General features: G+C 40.6%; 2 protein-coding genes across 3 annotated transcripts; one reads left to right on the forward strand and one right to left on the reverse strand.

Annotated features, from left to right (window-relative positions):
* Nucleotides 1-139: 139 nt before the first annotated feature.
* LOC136420904 (uncharacterized) lies at nt 140-4,234 on the reverse strand. Its single transcript, XM_066408024.1, has 7 exons — nt 4,045-4,234; nt 3,280-3,431; nt 2,721-2,861; nt 2,256-2,333; nt 1,986-2,124; nt 1,075-1,602; nt 140-751 (listed from the first exon to the last, which is right to left on the reverse strand). The coding sequence occupies exons 2-5, from the start codon at nt 3,420-3,422 to the stop codon at nt 1,986-1,988; spliced, it is 501 nt and encodes a 166-aa protein (XP_066264121.1). The 5' UTR covers nt 3,423-3,431; nt 4,045-4,234; the 3' UTR covers nt 140-751; nt 1,075-1,602.
* A 748-nt stretch (nt 4,235-4,982) lies between these two features.
* On the forward strand, nt 4,983-11,189 carry LOC136420356 (CMP-N-acetylneuraminate-poly-alpha-2,8-sialyltransferase-like). 2 transcript variants are annotated; one of them, XM_066407212.1, is made up of 6 exons: nt 4,983-5,084; nt 7,695-7,850; nt 8,022-8,168; nt 8,627-8,947; nt 9,381-9,896; nt 10,386-11,189. In XM_066407212.1, the coding sequence occupies exons 2-6, from the start codon at nt 7,711-7,713 to the stop codon at nt 10,669-10,671; spliced, it is 1,410 nt and encodes a 469-aa protein (XP_066263309.1). In that variant the 5' UTR covers nt 4,983-5,084; nt 7,695-7,710; the 3' UTR covers nt 10,672-11,189. The 2 variants fall into 2 exon arrangements, with proteins under 2 accessions (XP_066263309.1, XP_066263310.1); XM_066407213.1 differs by having other exon boundaries at nt 4,984-5,084; nt 8,876-8,947.
* Nucleotides 11,190-11,781: the final 592 nt, after the last annotated feature.

The following is an 11,781-nucleotide window of genomic DNA, read 5'->3' on the forward strand; positions in this document are numbered from 1 at the left end:
TAAAGATACACAAAATGTTATTCAAATTGAATATTGTTCATTTTCACTGAAGGACCCTGTTTCCCAGTAGGGTAATTCTAATTAAGAAGTACAGACTGGGTGTACAGTATCGTTTTTAACCATCCACAGACATGGCATCTCGGAAACAAGGAAACTTTATTGGCATAACAAAAAGAGCAGTGACTCTCGTATTGTCTACTAAAGTACATGATAAAAGATACAAAATAAATCTTGAAATTCTACAACTGTACTTAACAACATACATGGATCTCTGCTACAATTGTATCTTGATACAATTAGATGGGACTAATTGTGTGTTTCCGTATCTTTTCTAATAACAAATCAATTTTTATGTAAACATATTAGTGACGTTAACGTATGTTATCGTTTACTCTTGCCTTTCTTGCCTCTCGAGTTTTTCGTCAATTTTTCACTGCCTGCAGTGCCACGTTTATCCGCTAGAGGCGCCTGTTGACATCTATCTATAACATGCCTGATCAAGCCAAGTTTGTCATATCGCCCAATGATGGCATATTCTGTGGTAAAATTGTGGATTCTATCCGGTTTAACGTTATCGTGGGAGTAGTAGTGATAACCGATGTCTCTTCCATGTGTATCTTTTTGAAACGGGTAGAAACCGTAGACGTTGATTCGTCTGCAGAAAGTTGAAGCCATGAGCAGTGCTAGCATCCCAGTTGTTTCTATGTCTTTTAGTTCTTGAGCCAAGTCCGGCATTGTTGCTGTGATAGCGCTGGAAAGATCATAAAGAAGGTATGTATGGTAAACACTGAAAAACAATGCTGTGTGTAGCCTGGATGCCAGACTGTTTCAAGGGCCTTCACAGGCCATATGCATGCAGCTCCTCGGCTCTGGCTGGAAACAGTCTGGAATCCAGGCTACATATCACCAGACTAACGCTTTATATAACGTTTCATGCATGAAAACAATTTCAAAGATTGTTCAAAGTATTGGCAACTGCTTCCTCCCAAAAATTATGCGTTTTACAGAAAATTCAATTTTACAAATTTATCATCATCACTTAATCAAGTTTAAGAATTGCTTTTTCATACTCACTTTCTGATGTCATCTGCAAAGTTTCCAGTGTTCTTCTTCAGCGTTAAACTCAGTTTGTGCTTTCTGGCTATTTTGATCACACATGTAATATCATTTATCCATTCTCTTCTCTTGCCTGTCGTCGCAAACATGAAGATTGTAGCGTTCATACTTCTTAATCTCGGAGAGTAGATATCTTTAGATCCACCCAAGTTAAGAGATTTGTTTATCTTGAGGAGAATGTCCTTATTTAGAAACGTGATGTTTCTTTTGGTGCCGACGTCATCTTCGTATCCGACGATTGGACCGACGCCGAACCTGATGACGTAATCATGGGCGTCAATCTCACCACCGCAAAGGCTGCCCGTCAAGATGCCGCTATTGCCGACGAGTGCGCATGTCTGGTAGTGACGTATGGCATTTTTGTCGTCCAGTTTGCATGTTCGATGACCTGTGACTCCTTTGCCGCACAATAAGGCTTGTTTGGAGCTTGGTTTGATTTCTCTGTTGTCCATTCCGTGCAAAGGGTGAAGACCACCAGCTAGTCTCCTAAAACGGTAGATGTTATTGGGGGAAATCAGTGGACTAACCCAACTTAAAGATCATATATCGAGTTGTTGTGCATTTCTTGCTTTATTCATTATTGTGTATTTCCCGCTTATTCTGTTATTCATTTCCCTGCTTACAAGCTTGTGACACCAACTTTGGACCCGGGCCAAACCAGCCTTCCAACCCTGCCAGTCTCCAGTTGCACCATTTTTACCCCACATCCCGCCACTCTGCAATATTCAAATACTAACTGCGAACAAACACCAGGACCGAAAACAATACCTCCATTTTTACGGAGATAAAACAACATTCTAGCTTTTAGATTGGAAGTTCATATATCAAAACAGTATATTCAAAATAAATGATCTCTCCATTGCGCTCACCTAAGTTCTTTCAATGCTCCAGTGCCGGTTGATTGGCCAGTTCTTCCAAGTCGAAGATGATCTCTTTGCATACCTCTTGCTGACGTTCGTTAGAGTGAAGAATTTTTGCTGAGCCTCCAGTGACATCTTTGGCACTGGCCTGAATTTAAACACAACATTTTAAAACATCACCGGAAAGTAAAATGCTTTTTTTCGTTATTTGGTTAAAAGTGATAGTTTACATATTTCTAAAAAACACAGTTTTGCCCAATTGAATTGTGGAAAGCAAACCTTTTAACGGTTTTCTTTGTTCTTCCATATGGTCGCTTTGCTTTCATTGGCCTCATGCCTGGTTTCCAGAGCACGATGCTGTAAAAAATAAAAGAGAATGTTACTGTCAAATCAGAAAAATCGCTTCCTATATTTTTTCACTTGCACTTAGCTCAAATTCAAATTCCATCGTTATCATGGATCACAGCCAAACCAATGACTAATAGTTATATAAGAATACAACTGTTTCAACATTAAACTTAGCATCCACTAGCATAATTCTACCAGGGTACATAATTCCGTCACCGTGCAAAGATGTATCCAGATCTCCAACCTATTGTCCCCCAGTATAATGCACTCCTGTATGTCTGAACTGTGATTGTGTGTGTGTGGGGGGGGGGGGGGTGCATTAGAGATCTCTCAAACCACTGTTTTTTAAAGTGGCGGATTTATGTAACCCGGCGGATTAATGTTTATGGAGGTTACCTGACGTTATCTCGGCTTGCGAGGTAGAAAGTCCCGTTACTCATGGCGTCTGACCAGACACTGTCTATGGGACTCCAGCCGTCTTCAGGGTAAGACTCATCTTCCATGCTGTACTGCGCATGCTCCAGAACACACTCCGAGCTGATGAAAATCAAACACATGTTCAATAAAGCAAGGCGGCTTCCTTTATTTCTTATTCCCAAAAGTAGGCTGATAGGCACAAAAAAGGCAATTCAATCATATAGCCAGGCCCTATTGCCTATACAGCCACGACGTCATAAGCATGGGATCAATAAGAAGAAAGACGTGAATTAATGATCGGCCAATAATGCTCACTTGTAGGAATTTGATGGCTACAAATGTATATGTCACGTACTGGCCAGGCGTTAGGCCACCGTAAACAACTAGGGTGGGTCATCAACCCTTTGCCACTTCATTGTAACTTGTGAAGATGCACTACTGAGGTTCAAATCCTGCACAACAATAGCCCAACTGCACAACGAGACCCCCCCCCCAAAAAAAGCACTAAAAACGTTTATTTTCAATATTGAATTTTTACCTTGTGTTCTTCTGTAGTTCGGAGTTGCTGCGCATAAATACCAGTAGAAAAGCGATCCCAGTCACAGTAAACCCCAATGCGAGCCTCCACATATTTCTAACCCGTCGCTGCCACCATATGTAGAAAACCCGCAAGAGAGCCATCCTGCCAGACTACCCATAAACAAAATCATTTGTGTCGTTAAACAAAACAGCTTTTAGAACAGTTGATAACTGTTGATAAACTAAGATAATGTGCATGATGATAAGATACATGTGTCAATTTTAGTGAGTGAATTATAACTTTAAATCAGTCGTTACTGATAACATCCATCGTGTACTTTAATTTTGCTTCGTAAATAGTGTCGCAAAAGAAGACAAGATGGCGGTCAATAATTTGACCTATATTAGCAAGTCATCGATGAAAATGTATGGTTTCCTGTCCTGTAATTTCTTGAAATGTGAATAATATTCTCACTAAGCGCCAAGGATTATTAACTGAATGTATGATGATATTGTGTTGTCTATATAGTGCTTCTTCATAGAACGAAATTATGACATTTTACAAGACCATTTTTACAGCAGAAAATGCGCTACACACAATCTACTAGTATATGAATATATCTGCTTGAATATCTTATAACATGTGTACAAGAAAACGATTTTAGTTCAACAGAATATGGTATCTAAACTTTACATCAGTTATATATAGGTTATTTGCAGCATATCATACATACAAACGTCTTACCACACCCAAGAGGAAAACAAAACAAAAGATTTTTCTTACCGTGTATAATGTAGGTGTTCCCGAGTACACTGTGAGGATATCTGGTCGAACCAGTTGTCTAAGGCCACAGCAGGTACATTTTACGGATCACATCCTCTTCCGACTCCAAATCTTATGCGAGGGCGCGAAAAAATGGGCAAAATTATCATTATATTTTCAGAATAGAAACCATAAACATTGTAAGATAGCATAAAAGCGACAAAATATGTTATAATAGTCAAGAAGTCTTTTATTCCTGTATTCAAGACAGAAAGTGACACTAGTGTGGTAGCCTAGTATCACTACAACTACACTCAAGGCTACCTCACTAGTGTGTCATTTATATAACTATACACTCAAGGCTACCACATGACAAATTTTCCCATTTTCGGTATTTTCTTGTGATGGTGACAATCGTCGAAGAGAAATTAAAGTTGTTGTTTTTCTAATCGGAATCAGGCGAAAATCAATACGTGTGCTGATGCCATCCATGAAATTCACTTGCTGTGGCTGATAACCTGAGGTGGAGTCTCGCGCACAAAAGAATCGCAATCATTTGACTTCCTCGGGCATTGGGCGGGGGGGGGGATCCGTATGCATATTAATTTGAAGTCACTTGATGCCCGTTGTCAGCTTGCTGCAGTTTACAAAACTGTCGCTAGATGACAGCCTATGTAGAATCTCGTGAATGGCCACATTACAAGGAGCTTAAACTTCATTGCATGTATAGCGTTCAACTAAGAGAGTTCCACGATTTCTCGACTGATATAAATCAGAGATAATTCTATACGTTTAATTTCTTTGTTCCATCCGCCGAAGGACAGAAGATGTTCATAAGTGGTCGAACAACTTCTGTCTTCGATACACTACATGCGGGACACGACAGAAAATTATTCAACCAATCGGAGCGCCCGAAAGGAATTCAGCTGATACACCTGTGTTTCTTGACCTGTTTCATAAGCTTTGTTTTCATTCGTGAAAAGGTCACAGCACTTACAAGACGAATTCGCGGGGTTACAATCATAATCTCCAAGCAAGGAATGCCGTCGCTACTTTACTAGGTATGTCCGTCTTTCCTTATACAATCTTAGTTTACAGCCGAAATATTGCGATACATTCGTAGCATGTTTATTGGTAAATCACAATTCAGATATCAATAGCAATTGTAGTTTTTTTAATGACTAAATCGCCAAGAATTGGAAGCTTTCTAAAGGTTTTAGCCTCTCTAAAAATCAACACATTGCGCTATATATAAACATGATATTTGCTGTTATTCCTTGACTAGAATTAGATAGACATTGGTCCTCTATCATTTTCCAAGTGACGACCATACCTACATGTAACATCTACTAACATAATTCCACCAGGGTACATAATTCCGCCACCCTGAAAAGATACGTCCAAACGGATCTCCAACCCAACGTCCCCCAGTATAATGCACTCCTGTATATCTAAACTGTGCATACCTGGGGGTGCTGCACTAGAGATCTCTCAAACCCTCAGTTATTCAAAGTGGCGGAATTATGTAAACCGGTGGATTAGTGTTAATGGAGGTTAGATTCCAAAGGGACGAATTAGACCATCCTATTCTCAACAGATCGGCCTTCAGATACAAATGCTATTATGACTATAGACCCTCTGATCTCAAAATTAAATTCAAATATATACATGAGGACTGAGAAACTTGATACCTGTCACATGCTTCCAAGTCATTTTTCTGCAACGTTCTATTCAATCATTAAGCCACTTTCAAAATAAGAAACGCATGTGCACAATCGAATTTTGTGGAGAAACAACGATTTAATCAATATCATATCACAACGTTTGGTGTTAAAACAACGTAGATACGACAGTTGAATACATATCTATTAAGGGAAGTGCCCCATTCTTCCACTTGTGTCTTAATTGAATCTTTTACAGTCTTGTCACATTTACGTGATTGTTATGTTGTTAGCTTTACTGTGCTATACTTACCCTGAATGTCTTTTACACAAACGTGTTTTAACATTTTACTTGGACTTTAGCAGGTACAATATCTGTGTGTAGATAGCCATCGAGTTTGAATACTTCTGCTGAAGCTACGAAGTTTTTTTCAAAGCTACAAAGACATTGCCTTCAATACAGGTCAGATATTTGCGTAGGTATGTCAAAACTAAGCAGGCATGAAATTACAGTCGTAGGTATGACGTCACAGCGCCAATACTGTAAATCTTGAAACATTCGCAGTGGTTTTATTTTTTCGCGGACAAATTCACGACACCGCGAGTATGCGTTTCCAGCATATTGCTACTGAATTGTTTCATCCGCAAACTTAAAACACCGCGGACATCTCTGCATTTCCCGCTCTACCACGAAATTTAGTCCCCCGGCGACAATTAATGAATTTACAGTAATTATGCAGATCAACGAACCCGGCCTCGCAACCCTGTCCTACATGACTTAGCAGCTTAAATCATCGCTGTCTGTGCTTTGTAGCCGGTCTAGATGTGACAATGTTCTTGTATTCGTAGCTTAGTTGAGTCAAGTCATCAGGCGGCGGATCCAGGATTTTGGGAACGGGGGGGCGCGTCATACCAGTTTTTGCCACGACTAAGGGACGGAGGGATATATACTTATCTTTAGCATGATGAATATGGCGGCGGTAAATTTTCTTTCAAGTAAACGAATTTTGAAAACACGTACGTGATCAGCTTGGTGAATCTCACTTTCCGAATCTAAAATTCGTTTACCAGCCATGGAAACTATTTATCCAACGTTATATATTTCTGGGACTTTAAGAAAGTGATTTTCTTACAATGTTGGTTTAAAAAAACATTGATCGCATAAAAAGCAGTATGACAGAATTGGGTCACAAATTTGTGTTGAGCCCTAATTTTGATGTCACTTTAATTTTCTACATCAAGTAGCAAAGACAATAACGGAATTTTGTTGTTAACCTTTTGAAACGGTCCCATTTTACACATTTTCAAGATTTACCAAGATTTACAAATAGATCTAGAAATCTGAATTCGCAATTACCGTCAATTGTTATTCCCTAATTGAGATAGATCATTAAATCCTACAAAGAGACACGTCCATTAAAAAATAACAGGTGCCCTTCTAAACAATAGAATGGCGTCCTTTGTCCTGGTCTGGGTGCGTATTTAGATCAAGCGAACTGTGCCAAACGTTGCAAAGCTACATAAAAACATCAACCTACCTTAAGCACACTGAAGTAGCCGTTTGGTACCCCATTCTTTATTGGTTATAGAGTTAGGCAGCAGGGAGAATGTTAATGTGAACTTTTACTTATCAATTTAATCAATTCCTTTCTGTTTTCTTTTACCATGGTGGCTCTCTCAGTGACTGGGCACTGTTTTTTCAAAGAGGCCTTGGTTACATACATACCTATATACAGACAATACAGCAATGTATACCAAGCAAAAATAGATTTCTTTGGTTCTCCGCTTTTCTGGAAAGCGTTTTGAAAGATTGCGCAGACATACACTAACGGGAGGTATCCAAACGTCGGTCTGGTCCAAAGTTCGTCTAAGTTTTAAAAATGATTGTTGCGGAGATACGCATGGGTGCTGATCATTATCAGTGTACTATGGCAGAGTCATGTTTAGAGAGTGTGTTTCTGTTCACCATCCTAAACCATTTCTTGCTAAGCTTTCCTTTGTGCTACACAGGTACCGTGCTCTCACGATGCAGCCAAAGTTACTCCGGTCTTTGTCAACGACGGCGAGGCGTCGTCGTTGTACGCTGACCATGACCTTGGCCTCAGCTTTAACCTTTCTGGCCTTCACGTGCGTGTACGTCGACTCGAATTGCTCAAGGAATGCGAGGTATGTGAAACTACTTTTCTTTGAACTGCCGATGCCTATTTAACTGTATACAATTTAGTTCTAGACATGTACTTCATGAATATCTTTATAACTTTTACTCATTTATTTTACCAGAACATAGATATTAGCATCCCAATCAGTATAAATCATGTATACTGTTGCTTCTATTAGATCTTTCAAAAAGACTGTAGTAAGCCGTGTCCAGCGCCATGCTTTGATGGAGGAGGACAACAACGCGCGGATAGCCCTCGGTGACGTCAGCTGGTATTCCGCGCTAAACAACAGGAGCTTCTACATAGCCGCACGAGACAACGTCAGGTAGCCAACTTCTCACTTTGATTGCAATATCTATGAAGCTTAAGCTACGACTCTGGACAAGATTTGTGGCCTTTGCCCCGTTATGCCTTAATTGACTTACCCCTAAATGCTTTCTCATTGGCTGGGCTGACCCATTAGGACAGGGGGTGAAATCCTGGTGTAATGTCAATCTTCTGGCTGTAGCTCTTTAAAATGGCGGAGTTGACCTCCCACTTTTTGTACCCAAAGAAACCTGACAAACCCAGCTTTGCAGGGTAGGTAAAGGTTTTAAATTCAAAATGAAGGTAAATGTATTTTTAAAAAGTGATTGTTTTTTCATGTATTGCAATGGAAAGCTCTTTTGGTGGTTTAAATAGGACACCAATATGGCGTCAGGGACACAGATGACGTCAGTGCAAATAAGCTCTCCTGTGTGTAGATTTCTCGAAATATTCTCATCAATTTTTCTTCATGCATAGTGTTGTGCTAGAAAAGCGGAAAAGCAAGAAACGGGCCATAGAAAGAGTAAAACGCGAGGAAACTGTTACAATTTCAGTCTACAACAATACCAGCTTACCAGCAAAGTACGACCAAGAAAGTTCTAGACCAATAGGCAACATTGCCTCAACGGCAAGGCATTCACCTGCACCAACTGCTGGTGAGAACCGTGTCACTGTTCAGGCAAAAACGAAAAACAACACAACCACATCCTTTTCTACCAACTACAGATTTGAAAAGGTTAATAAGTGGAGTACCTGGGACATCTGGCCGATAGACGAAGCAGCTCTCAGAAAAATAAGGTAAGACAGAATTGAGATTCGTTAAGGAATTTTAAATATAATTCATCTAATGCTGTTGCCATTTTTGTAGAAACCATTTGGTGGCAAATAGAAAAGCTAAGGGATGTGTTTTGCTGTAATGTGTAACAGAACACAGTATCAAAATCATTCATTAAGCCGGTATGAACTGCGCATGCGCATGCGCAAGGTCAAAGGTGAAGGCCCCGAACTTGTAAACAGTTCATGTCTAGACCATGGTTAATCTATGCCTCAGGGGCCTTCAACTGTGATATATTACCCACAATGCATCATACGGTGCATGCTCAGTTCAAATCGCGAACCAGCTTATAACCTAATTGTGATAGATTCATGTTAACGTCGATAAGATAGCTTCGTTGCTTTTATTGGAGATAAAGCTGAACTAAATTGATGTTTTGTCCTTCGATGTTTTTAGGACACTCTCTCGTGCTCTACTTCCAAGGTTCGGGATGGGTAAGGATGAAATAAGACCGGACTCGACCCGGCTCCACAAATGCGTCAAGAAATCGAGAGGATGCAAGCTGGACGACAAAAACGCCATACGTCACTACCAGACATGCGCAGTCGTCGGAGACAGCGGCATCCTGACCGGCAGCCATTGCGGCGGTGAGATTGATGCGCATGATTACGTAATCAGGTTCGGCGTGGGTCCAACCGCCGGATACGAAGATGACGTCGGCACTAAGAGAAACATCACATTTCTAAATAAGGACAATCTTCTTAAAATAAGCAAATCTCTTCGTTTGCCTACATCCAAAAATATCTACGCGCAGCGTCTGAAACGTATGAACGCTTCAACCTTCATGTTTGCCAAAGGCAAGAACAAAGAATGGAACACAGACATTAAAAGTCTCATCACAATAGCCAGGAGAAATAATCTCTGCTTCACGCTCAGAAAAAATACAAAAAATCTCGGAATCATAATCAGAGGGTGAGTATCTACTATGTATACCTATCTCTGACTGGTTCTACTTTGCACTGCAGCTAGGTGATGCTGCTGCAGTGTGAAGAATGTGGTCTCAAACGTGATGGACCGTGATGAGAGGAGATATATACTCACGTTTGGGACCGCATTCTTCACACTGTAGCAGCGACACCTAGCGTGTGTGTGTGTGTGTGTGTGTGTGTGTGTGTGTGTGTGTGTGTGTGTGTGACCACGACAACTCGAGAATGCCTGGAAGGATTGTTTTCATATTTGGTAGGTCGGTAGGTCTTGGTGAGACCTAAATATGATCAGATTTGGACCCCTGGCGACTTTCAATGGTACTGCATCGGAACTTCCGTTTTTGATACCTCGTGTTCTGAGTGGTAGATAGCTCTTGGGAGGAAGAATACGTCGTGTGGGTTTGGGGCCCCCTAGCGGCTCTTTTGGAACTGCAGGAGCTGATTTTGTTTCAAACTTTGTTTCCATATGTTTCAGTATCCTCAGCCAGGAAATGCCTGACCTGGCCCAGCATCTCGGAGGAGTAGACACGACAGGGATGATGTCTGTCTTCATGGCTTCCACCTTCTGTCACAGGATAAACCTTTACGGCTTCTATCCCTTCACTAAAGACACTCGCGGCAAAGACATCCGTTATCATTACTACGACAACGTTAAACCGAGACGCAAGGGTTCAGTCGATAACTATCCCACAGAGTTCATGGTAAACAAACGTCTGCACAGGCTTGGGGTCGTGAATCATGTCATTGACAAGTGTCAATAAGCGCCTCCTAGCGGCAGCACTGTTTACTGCAACTTTGCCTCCAGGGATGCAGTGGCCTATCGGTCAGCAAGCCCACTTTTAAGCCATGAGGACAGTGGTTCGATCCAGATTTAGCTACCGGTATTGGGAACCCATATTTATACACTATATGACATTCATATTTATAGAGGTTAGAGTACTTCGAAGAAGGCTGCCTCATATCTTTATGATTAATAATGAATTAATTGGAGTTCTGAACTTCGCTATGGTTGAGCAGGGTAATGGCTACATTAGAACGTTTCAATCTAGGTTTTAGTGATCGTATCGATGACATGAATGATTATTTAGTTTTACATTTAGTGATATCGTAGAGAAAACCTATTATTATTTCAACATACTGCCTCATTTAGCAGGGTATTTGATGCGCATGCGCAGTTTTCAAATTCTATTTATCGGTGATATTGAAGTTCCAGCTTGTATATGTTGCAATCGTATCATATTCAGGGGAAGAAACAGTGAAATAAACAGTTCAAGTCTAACTTTTAATCTTACTTGTTTATCATTTTGCTATTTGTCGAATGCGCACTTCAAACAATGAACTAACTTATTGGCAGAAATTTGGATACTCATAGCAAGTAATCAGCCTTAAATTCCCAAGGATTATGACGAGACACATATTTTTTCTTGTAAAATGTCATGTAGTGTGCTCACCTGGATAAACTCTTCTTTTGTTGGATACTGGGAGTTATCAACATCTACTGCTACTACATACATTGTAGTACTACTGATTGCGCAACAACCATAGTTGATCTTGGATCTTTCTGCCCTCTTACGGCTTGAAGAGTTCTTCCGAATTCCTTGCCCGCCTCCGTACCTTGATAAGGCACCATTGTCGTCAAGCAGTGGCTTCAGATTGGTTCTTTGATTTCCTAAGAAATCACAGGAGTCTCTATTGGCTGATCCGCCATGTTTGTTTGGGCCAACCCACTGAACATCAATGAAATGTAAGACGGGACGTGATTGGTTAGTAACTTAAGCCGCATTCTTTGCAATCTTTAGACAGCTGGTAAAGGATCTCTACTATGGTTTCAAGTATTTGAAACAGCACTCTGATTGGCTAAAAGTGAAACA

The sequence above is a fragment of the Branchiostoma lanceolatum genome, chromosome 15, assembly GCF_035083965.1.
Source record: "Branchiostoma lanceolatum isolate klBraLanc5 chromosome 15, klBraLanc5.hap2, whole genome shotgun sequence".
Lineage (NCBI taxonomy): Eukaryota > Metazoa > Chordata > Leptocardii > Amphioxiformes > Branchiostomatidae > Branchiostoma > Branchiostoma lanceolatum.